The sequence below is a fragment of the Carcharodon carcharias genome, chromosome 3 (genome assembly GCF_017639515.1).
Source record: "Carcharodon carcharias isolate sCarCar2 chromosome 3, sCarCar2.pri, whole genome shotgun sequence".
NCBI classification, from domain to species: domain Eukaryota; kingdom Metazoa; phylum Chordata; class Chondrichthyes; order Lamniformes; family Lamnidae; genus Carcharodon; species Carcharodon carcharias.
This window is the reverse complement of record NC_054469.1, coordinates 81,828,102-81,845,711: the sequence shown is the minus strand read 5'-3', so window position 1 is coordinate 81,845,711 and position 17,610 is coordinate 81,828,102. Positions and strand designations below refer to the sequence as shown.

The window sequence follows — 17,610 nt, the reverse complement described above, 5'->3', positions numbered from 1 at the left end:
GTGGACAGGCTTTTGGGAGTCAGGAGGTGAGTTACTAGTCACACGATTCCTAGCGCTTGTAGTCACAGTATTTAAATGGCTAGTACAGTACAGCTTTTGTTCAGTGGTAACCCAGAGATGTTGATAATGGGAGATTCAGTGATGGTAATGCCACTGAACATCAAAGGGCGATGGTTGGATTCTCCCTTGTTGGAGATAGTCATTGCCTGACACTTGTGTGGCACAAATGTTACTTGCCATTTGCCAACCCAAGCCTGGATATGTCCAGGTCTTCCTGCATTTGGACATGGATAGTTTCAGTATCTGACAAGTTGCGAATGGTGCTGAACATTGTGCAATCATCAGCAAACATCCCCACTTCTGGCCTTATGATGGAAGGAAGTTCATTGATGAAGCAGCTGAAGATGGTTGCGCCGAGGACACAATCCTGAGGAACTTCTGCAGTGATGTCCTGGAGCTGAGACGACTGACCTCCAGCAACCACAACCATCATTTGTGCTGGGTATGACTCCAACCAGCGGAGAGTTTGCCCCCTCATTCCCATTGACTTCAGTTTTGCTGGGGCTCCTTGATGCCACACTCTCAAATGCGGCCTTGATGTCAAGGGCAGTCACTCTCACCTCACCTCGGGAGTTCAGCTCTTTTGTCCATGTTTGAGCGAAGGCTATAATGAAGTCAGGAGCTGGATGGCCCTGGCAGACCCAAACTGGGTGTCAGTGAGCAGGTTATTGCTAAGCAAGCGCCGCTTGATAGCAATGTTGATGACCCCTTCCATCACTTTACTGGTGGGGCGGCAATTGACCAGGTTGGATTTGCCCTGCTGTTTGTGTACATGACATACCTGGGCAATCTTTCACATCACCGGGGGATACCAGCATTGTAGTTGTACTGGAACAGCTTGGCTAGGGGTGCAGAAAGTTCTGGAGCACAAGTCTTCAGGTACTATTTCCAGAATATTGTCAGGGCCCATAGCCTTTGCAGTATCCAGTGCCTTCAACTGTTTCTTGATATCACGTGGAGTGAATCAAATTGGCTGAAGACTGGCATCTGTGATGCCGGGGCCTTCCGACGGAGGACAAGATGGAATCTCCACTTAGAACTTCTGGCTGAAGATTTGTAGCAAATTCTTCAGCCTTATCTTTTGCACCGATGTGCTGGGCTCCCCCATCATTGAGGATGAGGATGTTTGTGGAGCCGCCGCCTCCAATGAGTTGTTTAATTGTCCACCACCATCCACAACTGGATGTGCCAGAACTGCAGAGCTTAGATCTGACCTGTTGGTTTTGGGATCGCTCAGCTCTAGCTATCATTTGCTGCTTATGTTGTTTGGCAAGCAAGTAGCCCTGTGTTATAGCTTCGCTGGGTTGACACCTCATTTTTAGGTATGCCTGGTGCTACTCCTGGCATGCCGTCCTGCACTCTTCATTGAACGAGCATTGATCCTCTGGCTTGATGGTAATGGTAGAGTGGGGGAATATGCCGGGCCATGAGGTTACAGATTATGATCGAGTACAGTCCTGCTGCTGTTGATGGCCCACAGCGCCTCATGGATGCCCAGTCTTGAGTTGCTAGATCTGATCGAAATCTATCCCATTTAGCACGGCGGTAGTGCCCCCCAACAATAGAAGGTTTGGGGCGAGAGAGTTAGAGTGCACAAAATGATTGAACATTAAAGTCCTGATGAATGAGCCCAGTGAGGAAGAGAAATGAAGAATAGACGAGAATTGGATGAGTAGAAGGTAGGTGGGCAGTGTCCCAGGGATGGAAGAGGTTGTAGAAATTGGGATGAGTGAGACCATGAAAAGGTTTCAAGCTGAGAATGTGGAAAATCAAAATACGAAAGGCAAGAAGTCAATGGAGTTCAACTAGAATAGAATACATAATGAGGATTTTGTATTTGATCTGCAGGTTAGAATTCTGGATGATTTATAGTTCATGTATTGGAGCTCAAGAGATCAGTAAAGTAGCTATAGGGAAAGACCCTCTCAGCCAAGCAACAACCCAAAGGTTCCCATGCAGGCCATTCACGAGTTGGCCCCTTTTAAGTTATGGCGTGTGCTTGGCCTCACTGCCAATTTAATGGGACCGAGAGCACTTAAATCGCTTACACATTCCAAAAAAATAATCAGGAGGGTATGCTGTTTTCTTCCCCTTTTGTTTCTCATCCTTCCTTTTCCCTAGCCACTTTTCTACATAACCTTTCCTCATCCATCATTGTCTCTATTGTTTGAGGAACTTGTAGTTAGAATGCAACTAATGCTTTATATGAACTTATTTTCTAGAGAAACATCATAAATCTAGCAAAGGAGTTTTCTGGAAAAATTAGCTGTCATTTTCATGTGACACAGCAGAGCTTTGAAATACCTGCAGATATCCACCCTTACGTGACTGGTAAGCTTTAGTTTCCATATGGTTCAACCAAATGTACCGTAGAAGTACTGATAGATCTTGTTAAACTCAGTAAGTTGGTAGGGTTAGCACTGTTCTTCAGTTTTATTCTACTCAAAATAAAGAAAAATTTACACAAGAAAGTAACCTTACATCTTCAAATAGAAAAGAACAACTATGAATGCTTGAAATCGTGTGGGGGGTGGGGGCGCACGCGGAGGGAATGGGTTACTGGAAATAACAGCAAGCTGATCAGTGAAAGATAAATTTAATGTTTCATGTTATACATCAGGGCTGTAATGAATTGTATATACAAAATCAAACGATCCTTTTTTATTGCACTTGTCCTTGGTCATAAATTTATGCACATTGTGATTCAGTGATATAAGACTGTTGAGTCTCATAGCAGTTTGGTTGAGCCTTTTTGGTGAGAGCTGTTGGTTTATGTTGTGAAAGTTTATTATAGCCATATTGATGTGTGCTGCATGTTTTCACTGCAGTGCTATAACTTCATTTAATTTGCACAAAGGGACGAAAAAGCATCCATTTTTCAGCATAGCGCCTGAATGGCGGGGCAGAGTGTGAGGGAAGAAAAGGCAAATCAGTGTGCTGACTGTTTGTTTGTTGGTAGGAAGAGCAAAGGGATCTAAGTGTCCAGGTACACAAATGACTAAAAGCTCGTACAAAGGTACAGAAAGTAATGAAAAGCGTTAATGGAACATTGTCCTGTATTGCCAGGTGATTAGAATTCAAAAGTGAGGAACTGTTAACTCTTGTACAGGGCCTTAAGATTCCATTTGTAGTATTTCATTCAATTTGACCACTAATCCTCAGGAAAGATATATTGGCCTTGGAGGTGGTACAATGCATATTCACTAGAAAAACTTAAGGGGTTACATAAGAGGACAGGTTGCATAAACTTAGCTTGAATTTCTTTGAGTTTAGAAGATTGACAGGTGATCGAATCAGGTTTTTGAAATGATAAACAGAACCAATAGAGTAGAAACAAACTCCTTTGCTTTGGGAATCTAGAACAAGGGGGCCTAATCTTAGAAGCAAGTTGTTTTAAGAGTACAGCGAGGAAGCTCTTTATCACACACAAGGTAATGAAAATTTGTAACTCTCCCCCAAAATACTGTGAATTCTGGGTCAATTGACATTTTCAAGATTGAGCTTGATAGACTTTTGTTATGTCAGGGATATAGAACAGAGTTCAGGTACAGATCGAAAGCAAAATACTGTGGATGCTGGAAATCTGAAATTAAAAACAGAAAATGCTGGAAAAACTCAGCATGTCTGACAGCATCTGTGGAGAGAGAAACAGTTAATGTTTCGAGCTCTGAAGAAGGATCATAAGGACTCGAAACATTAAGTCAGGTACAGATCAGCCTGATCTAAACGAATAATTGAACATGCTCAGCAGAATGATTGATTGGCTCACTTACATTCCTATCTAGACCAACCACTAGGAAGGAGATTTGGGAAAATTCCTTGTTCAGCCTCAGTAAAAATTTTATTTGGACTGGCCTTATTTTATATTATCTCTATATGTGTTTACCAGATGATGGAATCCACCTATCACCACTTTGGTGAAAGCTAGCTTGGAACTGTGGACAAAAGTTGCCATGATTGATTTTTGTGCTTGATTGTTATTTGTATTTTTATTTTACCTGCCAATTTTTTTTTCTTTCTCATCCCATGAAAGGGCTTCCTCCTTTCTGAAGTACTACAACTGCAGTTGACCTTGTTTGTTACTCATATTTAAGTCTGGTTTTAGCAAGCTTTTTGATTACAGGGAGTATTGCAGCTGAGACAGATTCTTGTCTATTCCCTAACCTGTGCATTTTCAGTAGCAGTCAGGTAAATGGTATGTTCCTGAATTTGATCAAAGGTCAACAAAACAGGTATGCCAACAATGGGAATGGCTATATGAACATAGGAATTAGGAGCATGAGTAGACCACTCAGGGGCCCCCCACGTCTGCTCCTCCACTCAGTAAGCTCATGGCTGATCTGATTGTAACCTCAACTCCATGTTCCCACCTATCTCTGATAACATTTCACCCCTTGCTTATTAAGAATCTATCTAGCTCTGTCCCTTAAAAATATTCAAAGACTCTGCTTTCACTGCCTTTTAAGGGAGAGTTCCAAAGACTCACTACCCTCAGAGAAAAAAATTATCCACCTCTGTCTTAAATGGCCGACCCTTTTTTTAAACAGTGATCTCTATTTCTAGATTCTCCCACAAGAGGAATTATCCTTTCTACATCTGCCCCATCAGGACCCCTCAGGATCTTATATGTCTTAATCAAGTCGCCTCTTACTCTTCCAAAATCCAGTGGATACAAGCCTAGCCTGTCCAGCCCTTTCTCATAAGACAACCTTCCCATTCCAGGTATTAGTCTAGCAGACCTTCTCTGAACTGCTTCCAATGCATTTACATCCTAAAGGAGACCAATACAGCATACAGTACCCCGGATGTAGTCTCACCAGTGCCCTGATGTGGTCTCACTAATAGGTACATTCCAATGAGAGAGAAAAATTCCAAGAGGAGGACCCATTAGCCATGGTTAACTAAAAAAGTTAAAGCTGGTATCAAACTTAAAGAAAAAGCATCTCTAATTGTGCAAGGATGGATGGTAGGTCAAAATTTGAACAGAATATAAAAATCAGTAAAGAATGACTAAAAGATAAATAAGGAGGGGAAAATTAAAGTACGAGAGAAAGCTAGCTAAAAATATAAAGACAGATAGAGCTTCTGTAGATACTGAAAAAAGAATTAACAAAGTGAGTGTTGGAGCTATAGAAAGTGAGTCTGGAGAATTAATAATCAAAAGTAAAGTGATGGCAGATGAATGAAACCAGTATTTTGCATCAGCCTTCACTATAGAAGATACAAGTAACATCCCAGAAATAACTGTAATTCAGAAAATGAAAAGGGGGGAGGAACTCAGGAAGATTACAATCACCAGAGAAATGGTACTGAGCAAATTGTTTGGAACTGCAGGCTGACAAGTCCCTGAGTCCTGATGGACTTTATCCTAGGGTCTTAAAAGAAGTGGTTAGTGAGATAGTTGATGTATTGGTTAATTTTCTTAAATTCCCTAGGTTCAGGGAAGATTACATTAAAGGAGTTACATTCCCTATTTACCAATTTATTCAAAAAGGGAAGGAGACAGAAAGCAGGAAACTACAGACCATTTAGCTTAACTGTCATAGGCCAAATGTTAGTCCTATTATTAAAAACATAGCAGGGCACTTAGATAAATTCAAGGTAATTGGGCAGAGCCGACATGATTTTGTGAAAGGTAAATCACGTTTGATCAATTTACTGGAGTTCTTTCAAGCAGTAACACGTGCTATGGATAAAGGGGAACCAGTGGATGTACTGTACTTAGATTTCAGGAAGGCATTTGATAAGGCATCACATCAAAGGTTATTGCAGAAAATAAAAGCTCATGATGTACGGGTAACATATTGGCTTGGATAGAAAATTGGCTAGCTAACAGGAAACAGTTGGCATAAAGGCATTAATTTTCTGGTTGATAAGATGTGACGAGTGGAATGCCACAGGGACCAGTGCTGGGGACTCAACTTTTTACAATTTATATAAAGGACTTGGGTGAAAGGACCAGCACAAAGATAGGAAAGTAAGTTGTGAAGAGGACATAACAAGATTACAATGGGATATAGATAGAATCAATAAATAAGTAAATATCTGGCATATAATGTGAAATTATCCATTTTGGCAGGAAGAATAGAAAATAAGCATATTATCTAAATGGTAAGAGATTGCAGAACTCTGAGAAGCAGTTGGACCTGGGTGTCCTGGTACATGAATCGCAAAAGGTTAGTATGCAGGTACAGCAAGTAATTAGGAAAGCTAAGAAGAATGTTATTGTTTATTGCAAGGGGAATTGAATACAAAAGCATAGAGGTTATGCTTCAGGTATACAGCTATTATCTGCCTTTATATTTCTAGCTAGCTTTCTATTGTGCTCTAATTTTCCCCTCCTTGTTAATCTTTTAGTCATTTTTTGCTAGTTTTTATATTCTTTCCAATCTTCTGACCTGCCACCCATCCTCGTGCAATGATATGCTTTTTCTTTCTGTTTGATACTACCTTTAACTTTTTTAATTAACCACAGATAATGGGTCCTCCCCTTGTTCTTTCCCATTGTAATGTATCTATTCTGTGCATTCTGAAATATCCCTTCAAATGTCTGCCACTGCATCTCTATTGACCTATCCCTTAACCTCATTTGCCAGTTCACTTTAGCTTGTTCTGCTTTCATGCACTGATAATTGCCCTTATTTATGTTTAAAATACCAGTCTTGGACCCAGTCTTCTCTCCCACAAACTGAATGTAAAGTTCAATCATATTACGATCGCTGCTACCTAGGAGTGCCTTCACCGTGAGATTATTAATTAATCCTATCTTGTTGCACAATACCAGGCCTAGTATAGCCTGTTGCCTGGTTGGTTCCTAAATGTGCTGTTCTATGAAACAATTCCGAAAACATTCTATGAATTCCTCATCTAGGCTATCTTTGCCCTTCTGATTTTTTTACTAGCAAAACTAGCAAAAACTAGATTAAAATCCCCTATGATTATCACCTTTCTGACAAGCTCCCATTATTTCTTCCTTTTATACTCTGTCCTACACTGTGGGCACTGTTAGGGGGCCTGTACACCAGTCTCAAATGATTTCATGCCTTTATCCATTATCATCTCTACACAAACAGCTTCTACACCCTGGTTGCCTGAACTTAGGTCATCCTTCTGTATTGTGCTAATATAATAATTGAACCCTCTCTCCACCCCCAGCCTTTTCCTGGCTTCCAGTCCTTCCTAAATGTCGTGTACCCTTCAATATTCAGGTCTCAAACTATGTCATCCTGCAGCCATGTCTCTGTAATGCCTATCATTTTGTACTTATTAATTTCTATTTGCGTTATCAGTTCCTCTGTTTTGTTTTGAATGCTATATCCGTTTGAATAGAGAGTTTCTAGTTTAGTCTTTTGATATTTTTGTAACCTTTAACCTTATCCACTGATTTATTCTTAGATTTACTCTAACCCTTCCTGTTACAGTCTGTTTATAATATGCCATATTTGTACTTTTCTCTCTTGCCTTATCTCTACTCTTTGCTTCACCACATTTGATCCCTTGCCCCCACTATTTTGTTTTAAACCCTCTCTACTTCCCTAGTTATGCGGCTCCCTAGAACACTGGTCCCAGCACGGTTCTGGTGCAGAACTTCCCAGCGGTCCTGCTGCCACTTTCCCCACTACTGGTGCCAGTGCATCACAAACAAGAACCCACTTCTACCACACCAGTCTTTGAGCCATGCATTTATTTCTCTAATCAATTTTTCCATATGTGAATTTTCATGTGGCTCGGGTAATAATCCAGAAATTATTACCTTGAGATTCTGCTGCTTAATTGGGTGCCTAGCTTCTCATACTGACACTGCAGAACCTCTTTCCTCAACCTGCCTATGTCATACCAGATATGACCCACCCTCAAAAAATAATCATGAAGGACTTAGTTTATATCAGGTTGTTACGTAGGTACAGTTTTGCAGTTCTTCCAGTGCCCTTAATTGAAACCTACAGACAATTAATATTTGAGCATGTAATATTTAAAATTATATCCATCCCATGGATGTCATCCTTCTGATCCCAAAATACACGTACAGTATATTTTAATATAGCTACGAGTTTATTGGTGACATTTGGTAACAGAATCTTCTGTAATTCCTAGAGGTTTCCATATAATGGCCAGAATTTTACGGCCCCTTCGCAGGCAAGACCCACCATGGGCGAGGTGGCGTCCCAGCCAGAAGTCCATTGACTTGCAGCGGGACCAGAAGATCCTAGCAGCGAGCGAGTGTGAAAAATGACTTCTAATTACACAGTAATGGTTCTAGTTTCAAATTGTTAGATAAGTGCAGTAGGGGAATGAAAAGCTTTTTGCCAATCACAAAATTAAGTGGTAAAAGGGAGCTTCAAATACTTCTGTATTGGACAAGTAAAATCCAATATCCATGTACCTAAAGGGCATAATTTGAAAGTTTGTAGATGATATAAAACTCATGGAAATTCAGTGAACAATGAGGAGGGCAGTAGAGGATTGCAGGAGGACAGAGGCTGGCGAAATGGACAGACTCATGTTAGATGAAATTTAATGCAGAGAACTGTGAAGTGATGCAATGAGCTGATGCAATATAAATTAAATGGTGCAATTTTCATAAATTGTAGGAACATAAAATTCTGAGGGTTTGCATCACAAATCTTTAAAGGTAGCAGAAAAAGTTAAATCATTATTTTTAAAAATTAGCATGGGATCCTAGACTTCATAAATAGAGGCTTACAATACAAAAGCAAGAAAGTTCAATCCTTGGCACTATGTTTTAGAAAGAAACTCCAGATCTTGTAAAGGATGCAAAGAAGAATGATTTTAACAGTAAAAGAGTGTGTTCCACTGACAGGAGGGTTGGTAACCAGAGAACACAGATTTAAGATAATTGGCAAACGAACCAAAGGGAAAGATGAGAAAAAAATGACTTAGTAATGATCAGGAATGCACTGCCTCAAAGGGTGGTGAAAGCAGATTCAATGGTAATTGCAAAAGGTAATTGGTTATGCACTTGAAAAGGAAAGATTCCCAGGGCTGTATCCTACAACCTTGATCTGAAGTGCAATTCATATTGTAAAGAGAGTGGAGGGAAGATGGGAAGTGGGATTTTGAGGGGGAGCATAGGTCACTTTTGGTGTCAGCCTTGGCTCAGTGGTGGCATTCTTGCCTCCATCAGAGACTTGTCGGTTTAGGACCCCCGAGGAGTGCACAATCTAGGCTGACCCTCCAGTGTATCCCGAAGGAGCACTGTATTCCCAGAGGTGATATCTTTTGGATGAAATGTTAAATCGAGGCTCCATCTGCCCCCCCAGTTGGCAAAAAGACCCCACAACACTCTCTGAAAAGAAATGGAGTGGTTTCCTTGTGTCCTAGCCAACAGTTATTCCTCAACCAACACCTTATCTCATGGTTTATCTCATCACATATTGTGTGTGAATTAGTTGCCAGGCTTCTTTACGTTACAACATTGAATTTACTTATTTTGAAAGTAGTAATTCATTGGCTGAGAAGAATTTTCTGATGTCCTGAGGTTGTGGATCTTGCTGTATAAATTCACGTTTATATTTTTCTTGAGTTTTTGTTCATAACTGCCATTCACTTCCATATCATGGATTTTTTAAAAAAGTGACAGAAGTTGTGTGCCAAAGCATTTAATTTATAAACACGTTTTACATATAATTTTTTGATACAATTCTTTAACAATTTTCATTTTTATTTTAGCTGGAAGAATATCTGAAAGGACTCTGGCGCACGTATCAAAGGATAACCTCTGTTACATTTGTGGCCCACCTCCAATGATAGAGGCTGTTTCTCAACAGCTAGAAAAACTAGGTGTTCCTAAAGAGAGGATCATTTTTGAAAAGTGGTGGTAGTGTGAGTCTAAAAAGGCAATTTCCCCCAACATTATCCTTGTATTCTGGTAATCAAAGTATTATAATTTTACTTCAGCGTTGGATATTGTTCTCTGGTGGTGGTTGTTTGATTTCAGAACTGCTAAAAGTGCTGGCCAATACTGAAGTTGGAGTTTTTGAGAGCGAATGTCTCCATATAGGATATTAAGTCATGAATATTGCCTTTAAATTGCTTCCATTATATATCTAAAATGTTAATATTCAATAGTAAAAGTTATTACCTAATTTCCATTTTTCTACCATAATTTGTATTCTTTGTACTGTATCATTTTATTTTTATATTGTTTTGGTAGAGCATTGAATCTTAAGCTGCCGTCACATTAATATCAATGCAATATAATTTATATTATCTCGAATGCAGTGGAACAATCCAGGAATCAATCCCTGATCTAACTCTCCCAGAAACGCCGAAGCCAAGAAACGCAAGACCATTTCCAATCAATGACCTGATGGCATTTAGCTTACTCGTCAGGCATAACTCCAGCTTAGTTCAAAACCACAGAGTGACCAGGAGGTCTTGGTATGGAACCCTTCGTGTATTGAAGGATGAGAAGTGCAACTGCTTTGTGTTATTTTTAGCATTTAGAATCAGCCTTTCGAAAGCCTAACTTGGAACCTGTGGAACTCGAGAATGCCGCCTGCACATTGAGCTGTATCAAAACTGGTTTCAGACAGCTGGCTGCAACATAATGGCTATCACAAAACTTGGCTATTTTGAAACAAGGAAAGTTTGTGAGAGAAATTCATCCTGGCAAATTATTGCCATACTTGCTAAAAACAAACTGAACTATATTAGTGTCTGTGTTCATGTGTCTACTTGAGAGAAGAATGAATCTGGACTACAAGTTCATAAGAGGGTCTTAAACTCACATTGACTTTAAAAGTGGTCAACAGTATATACCTAACAGATTTTGAAAACAAGTTTTTACAGACAATTTCAACTTTGAAAATCAGAAATGAATCAACAATTGTTTAACATTTTTAGCTTTTTGATTTAAGCACAGAAATGTAATTAAGTACTTCCACCTATTTATTTGGAACATAATTTATTTTTATTCAAAACTCCCAAGTATTTTTTAAACAAGCTTCGATTTATTCAATGCAATATAACCCTCTATATTGGACCTCTGTTTACAAACTGAATATCATCAGAGGCCAAGTGAAACCTGCCATAGTTTACATAAATCTGTTAGTTATGTCTTAAGTGGACTAGAAAGCAATGTTTATCATGAAGTAATATTTCCTTTCCCCTTCCCTCCCCCTCTCCCTCCTAGCTCAGAGATTGTTGTCCCAGAGCTGCCTGTCATTTGATTGGCTCTGCTTATTTATGTTTGCCCACAAGAGTCGAATATTTTGATGAATTTGACTTAATTTTGAAATAGATTTCTAGTATCATCTTTTGACAGATCATGCAAGTTTCTGCCTGAACTGCCAGTTTGATAAAAAGCAAAATACTGTGGATGCTGGAAATCTGAAGCAAAAACAGCATCTGTGGAGAGAGAAACAATTAATGTTTCGAGTCCATATGACTCTCCTTCTGAGCCTTCTCTGCAGAAGAGTCGCGGTCTCGAAATGTTAACTTTGTTTTCTCTCCACAGATGCTGTTAGACCTGCTGAGGTTTTCCAGCATTTTCTGTTTCTGCCACTTTGATGACTTGGTCTAATGAATCTGTACCATTTTAACACTTCCATTCTCTCTCACTCAGTTCATTATTTATATGAAGCATGATGCATTGCTCACCTTTTGGTTTCATTTTATTGCCTATGAATTTGTATATTTTATTTCCAACTAGATCAGTGCTGAATCTTGTAGCTGCTTTGCTGAATCTTGTAGCTGCTTTCTCTACAATCCTATCAGTTCCCAGTTCCTAAATCTACACTTAACTAATCAAATGCGGAACCACTTTTAGATCAACCTGTAAATATATTTTAAATTAATTAGTACTGTTTATGACCATATTACCACTGCCTGTTCTTGGTACCAATGCTGCCTTTTGGCTTGAAACTTGATTAATTTTATCATTGATGCCAGGCAAAAACCAAGATGAATGAATAAATGATCTGTTCAGAAAATTATAAGTCATTTGAAGTGTAACCAGATAACTTTCACATGCCTATCTACTGTACATCTTTTTTCTATCAAGTTCCACACAATTAGTAGCAATGTTGATTTTTATATGGTTTCATTCTGTTAGTTGGGATTCTGAATTATTATCACCGGTTGTTTAATATCATGAAGCTCCTGAGCCTCACCAGACGATGCTTAACACAGTTGACCACCACGGGGCAAACCATTGCCTTACAAGATGGAAGGCTGCCATTATTTAATATAAAAGTATTAGCTAATTGTCAGAAATCAGTTTCGTAATGCATTTTAAACTGCATTATCATAGTTCACTGGCTATATCGAATGTGACTCATGCATTTGAAAATTCCTGTAATTATGGTAACTGGTAGACTGGTAGGAATATCTTGCAATCAAACTTTGAAAGAACAATATGATATGTTGGCTATAACTTACTGGCCAAGAAGCAATATTAGATTTGGTAATTTATTCATTAGGTGGGGTAATAAGTGCGTTTCATGTGATCTTCCTTTGAATTTCGTTTATAGAATTTAAAAATGCTGAAATTTTCTTTGATCTTTACAGAACTATTAAGAGTAGTATATCTTGTGCAAAGCAAATGCCTCATGTATGTTGCAATAAATTATTTAGACTTTTTTTCTTAAAATCTCATTTGTTGCATTCTGCATATGGATATAAAGCTAATGTAAGAGGGAAAATCATGTGGATCTATTTCTTTTAAGAGCAAATACAGCCAGATGACATTCTTATCAGGTGCCTCAAGTAGCAGTTCTCAAAAATCTTCAGTTCTTTCCTCCCACAATTTACATCGATCTCAGTGTCAACTTTGTATTTTTTTGGAAAATAATGAAGTTCTTTTTAATGTGGAATTGTAGTTTTTATTTTCAACTTTCTACTTAACTGAAAATTATAACAATATTGGTGCAGAAGGTCATTCACAGCTTTGGCTAAGTGCCTGCTATTTCATGTTAAATGGAAGCAATGGCGTTTCAGGAATTGTCATAACTTGGCTATTTAAATAACAAGCTTTCTGGTGATTAATACAGGAGAAGCCTTTCAGTTTGTTACGGAAGAAAATCCTCAGGGTAGTGTACTTTCACATTGTGCTTTAATAATGAATATAGGTTACCAACATTAGAATTTAAAGATGATATTAGCGAAAGTAATTATGTGAGTTTGTTATCCCTGGCCCTGTTTGACTGACTTTTTTGTGTTTGTAGAGCAGCTGTATTTTTCATCAGTCACGAGTAGCAATTAAAAGTCATGAAATCGCACATCCAATAATTGGGAAACAAGTCTGATATCATAAACAAAAACAGAATTACCTGGAAAAACTCAGCAGGTCTGGCAGCATCGGCGGAGAAGAAAAGAGTTGACGTTTCGAGTCCTCATGACCCTTCGACAGAACTTGAGTTCGAGTCCAGGAAAGAGCTGAAATATAAGCTGGTTTAAGGTGTGTGTGTGGGGGGCGGAGAGATAGAGAGACAGAGAGGTGGAGGGGGTTGGTGTGGTTGTAGCGACAAACAAGCAGTGATAGAAGCAGATCATCAAAAGATGTCAACAACAATAGTACAATAGAACACATAGGTGTTAAAGTTAAAGTTGGTGATATTATCTAAACGAATGTGCTAATTAAGAATGGATGGTAGGACACTCAAGGTATAGCTCTAGTGGGTTTTTTTTTTATATAATGGAAATAGGTGGGAAAAGGAAAATCTTTATAATTTATTGGGAAAAAAAAAGGGGGAAACAGAAAGGGGGTGGGGATGGGGGAGGGGACTCACGACCTAAAGTTGTTGAATTCAATATTCAGTCCGGAAGGCTGTAAAGTCCCTAGTCGGAAGATGAGGTGTTGTTCCTCCAGTTTGCGTTGGGCTTCACTGGAACAATGCAGCAAGCCAAGGACAGACATGTGGGCAAGAGAGCAGGGTGGAGTGTTAAAATGGCAAGCGACAGGGAGGTTTGGGTCATTCTTGCGGACAGACCGCAGGTGTTCTGCAAAGCGGTCGCCCAGTTTACGTTTGGTCTCTCCAATGTAGAGGAGACCACATTGGGAGCAACGAATGCAGTAGACTAAGTTGGGGGAAATGCAAGTGAAATGCTGCTTCACTTGAAAGGAGTGTTTGGGCCCTTGGACGGTGAGGAGAGAGGAAGTGAAGGGGCAGGTGTTGCATCTTTTGCGTGGGCAAGGGGTTGTGCCATCCCCCTTTTTTTTTTTTCCCAATAAATTATAAAGATTTTCCTTTTCCCACCTATTTCCATTATATAAAATAAAAAAAAACCCACTAGAGCTATACCTTGAGTGCCCTACCATCCATTCTTAATTAGCACATTCGTTTAGATAATATCACCAACTTTAACTTTAACACCTATGTGTTCTATTGTACTATTGTTGTTGACATCTTTTGATGATCTGCTTCTATCACTGCTTGTTTGTCGCTACAACCACACCAACCCCCTCCACCTCTCTGTCTCTCTATCTCTCCGCCCCCCACACACACACCTTAAACCAGCTTATATTTCAGCTCTTTCCTGGACTCGAACTCAAGTTCTGTCGAAGGGTCATGAGGACTCGAAACGTCAACTCTTTTCTTCTCCGCCGATGCTGCCAGACCTGCTGAGTTTTTCCAGGTAATTCTGTTTTTGTTTTGGATTTCCAGCATCCGCAGTTTTTTTGTTTTTAAGTCTGATATCATGCTGTTACTAATGAATTATTCATAATTTAATACATATATAAAGTTAAAAGTTGACCCACATTACAACCTCAACATGACACTAAAAAGGGAAGAGATATGCATTCAAGAACAAAAAGTCTTCAGAATTTAGAAAGCCTTTTCATTCTCAAGTAGAAAGGTCTTCATTTGTAGATATGGAAGGAAAGTTTATAGTCGATGAGAGGACTCTCACTGCTCATCAATCTGCCTTGTTTAAATAAACTTAACTGATCAAAATGAATTTTCTAATTACATTAATGCATGTATTTATTGCACCTACTATCATGTTTGTGTAAAATTACAGTATTATAAATATACATTCTAGAGTATGTGTTGCCTTCCTTGCCTTTTTCATGCAAGCTCACCAACCACAGGACTGGTGAACAATAGAGTAGGTTATTTTATTTGAAGACTAATACTAATATCTACAAGTTACAAGAGAGCTCAATAAACAGATCTGCTCTCTGGATTCAACACCCAGAACCTGCTGGTCACATGCTGTTTTACATCCTGGTTCTGTGATGACGTGTGCGCACTGCTTGCATATTCTCAAAGCGATATCACAACATAGATAAAAGGAAAATACTGCGGATGCTGGAAACCTGAAATAAAAACAGAAAATGCTGGAAAAACTCAGCAGGTCTGACAGCATCTGTGGAGAGAGAAACCAAGTAAATGTTTCGAAAAGTCTTTAGCTCTGAAGAAGAGTCATACAGACTCAACACATTAACCCTGATATCACAATATCCCCTTTTTCCAGCAAGAAATATTAATACAGTAAGAGTAAATATATATAACACAAACTGTTTGTACAAAAAATACTCATCTGATGAATGGAGATGTAAGAGCCTCCACAACATATAGGTAGATGATTTGTTAATCCATCTGGATCTGGACATCCACGAGATCTGGACCTGTTGCCTTGGTGCTCTTGATTTGTAGGTGCATTGGCATCCTATGTATTGTTATAGTGCTGGTTGTTTTCCACAATTTCACTCCAAATTTCATCTTGTAATGTGTTCTTGATGCAATTGGTAGTCCTGGTGATGTACAGCTGGACATTTCCCTTGGCTGACTTCTGTTTCTCATTAATGTCGCTCCATTTGATGTTGTGACCTCATAAGATCTAGATCACTTCAGATACTTCTGCAGAAAACCAAATTCCCTGGGTGGATTTATGACCTAAATCCTCAATCCTATGTGCGAACTGAGCAGTTCTGCACCTGCTTGTCGGTTGTATCTCTTCTTGATCTTCCCTTGTTTTGTCGAGAAGTGTCTGCTGTATTCCTGAGAACTTGGACAGGTAATGGCTTGACCAGGTTGTCTGAACCTGCCTTCCAAACATTATTTCTGCTAGTGACAGTAAGCCATGTCTAAAGGTGTTGTCTACAAGTGTAACATAATAGTGTTGGAAGCCTTGTTTTGTTTCTCTCAGCAAGACCATTGGATTTGGGATAGTGTAGTGAGGTTGTATAGTTTATTCCCCATTGTATGGTACAGCTAAAGAGATTGAATCAAACTGAGTATTGTACTCCTTGTATTAGCCGCAGATACACTTGAGGTATCTTTCCATTTGGAAACTAATCAGTGATGAGGAGAAAATCGTTGCCACGCACAGTGAAATATTTAAGTTGCAGTTTTAGTCCAAAGATTCAATGAAATGTCACAAGGGTGTAGTGGTTCCTTGTTGGTGCAGTTGGTGAATTTGGCATGCTTCACACATCCTTACTGCCTTTTTGATATCGTTTATCCCCGGCCAATACAAAGTTTCCCTTGCCAGGTGGTGTCTCCTGTTTATGTCTATGTGCCCTAGTGTAACTGCATCAATGTCCTGGTGAAGAGCTTCAGGTAAGAATACATGTTTTCCTTTGAGAACCATGCCTCTTGAAATACCTAGTTCATCTCTATATAACCAAAAACATCTGAGTGTATGACATGACTTGTATCAGGCCATCCTTAGACAATGACATGTGAATACCTAGTTCATGGTTAACGTTAATATTTTAGAGGTAATTTTTAGTTTTGAGAAAGTTAAAGTTCTAAAATGTTAATTGTAGAAAATGGGATAAATGCAGTTGAAACAAGCCCAGTGTCCTCCTATCCTTTAAAAGGTTGCAGTCATGTTATTTTGAGATTAATGGCTAGAAAAATGAAGCTATGAAACAACAGGCAGGTCTTACTTGGCTGAAGAGCTGGAACTGTCATGTCCACACTGCTTGCAAGAATAAGGGCAGTCCAAAGGGATGTTTTTGTTTTGGGAGGTAGACCTAAATTTGTTTAAAAACATTTTGTGAATCCTGAACAGTTGTAAAAACTCATTTACTTAGATCAAAACTAAAATTATAAATGAGTATAAATAGGTTTGAGTGCATCCCAGAGCAGGCTGCATTGTTATGGAGATGGGTGAAGTTTAGGGAAGTTCCCTGTTCAATTTTCTGGGGTTTAATCTTGATTTGAATTTTGTGGGAGCAGAAGCTTGATTACCTAGTTTGAAGCTATTGTAAGAATCTATGGTGGGTCTCGAGTCTTATATCAAAAGAAAGTAATTAGCTGAGAAACACTGAAAAGCCAGAATGGGACTGAGACATCTACAGTTAAGAGATGGCCAATGAAAGTTTTACCTCTTGAATAGCTGGAGCTGAGGAGAATTCTTTGGCGGAGTGTGGCATACTTATGGGTGTTCTCGACAGAAGTAAATAACTTTTTAAGATTGATGTGCATTAGAAGAAAATTCTTGGAAGTAAGTAAACCTGAATTATAAACTTAAGCTAATCGTATTTGCTATGTTTAATTTATTCTATATACAAAGTTTGGGTTTTTTAAAAAAGTGAACTCTTGTGGCATAGTTCCATTGGTTAGAAACGAGGTA

At 39.0% G+C, this 17,610-nt stretch overlaps 1 protein-coding gene across 3 annotated transcripts in view; it reads left to right on the top strand.

Moving 5' to 3' along the window:
• Positions 1-12,725, top strand: part of oxnad1 (oxidoreductase NAD-binding domain containing 1) — a 38,719-nt gene extending 25,994 nt beyond the window's left edge. For 2 of the 3 annotated variants that reach the window (XM_041185037.1, XM_041185035.1), the window contains exons 6-7: positions 2,283-2,391; positions 9,751-12,725. In XM_041185037.1, the coding sequence (XP_041040971.1) occupies positions 2,283-2,391; positions 9,751-9,902 (261 nt within the window). In that variant the 3' untranslated portion in view covers positions 9,903-12,725. The remainder of the gene's footprint in view (positions 1-2,282; positions 2,392-9,750) is intronic. The other variant, XM_041185036.1, reaches the window with a different exon arrangement.
• The last annotated feature ends 4,885 nt before the right edge of the window (positions 12,726-17,610 follow it).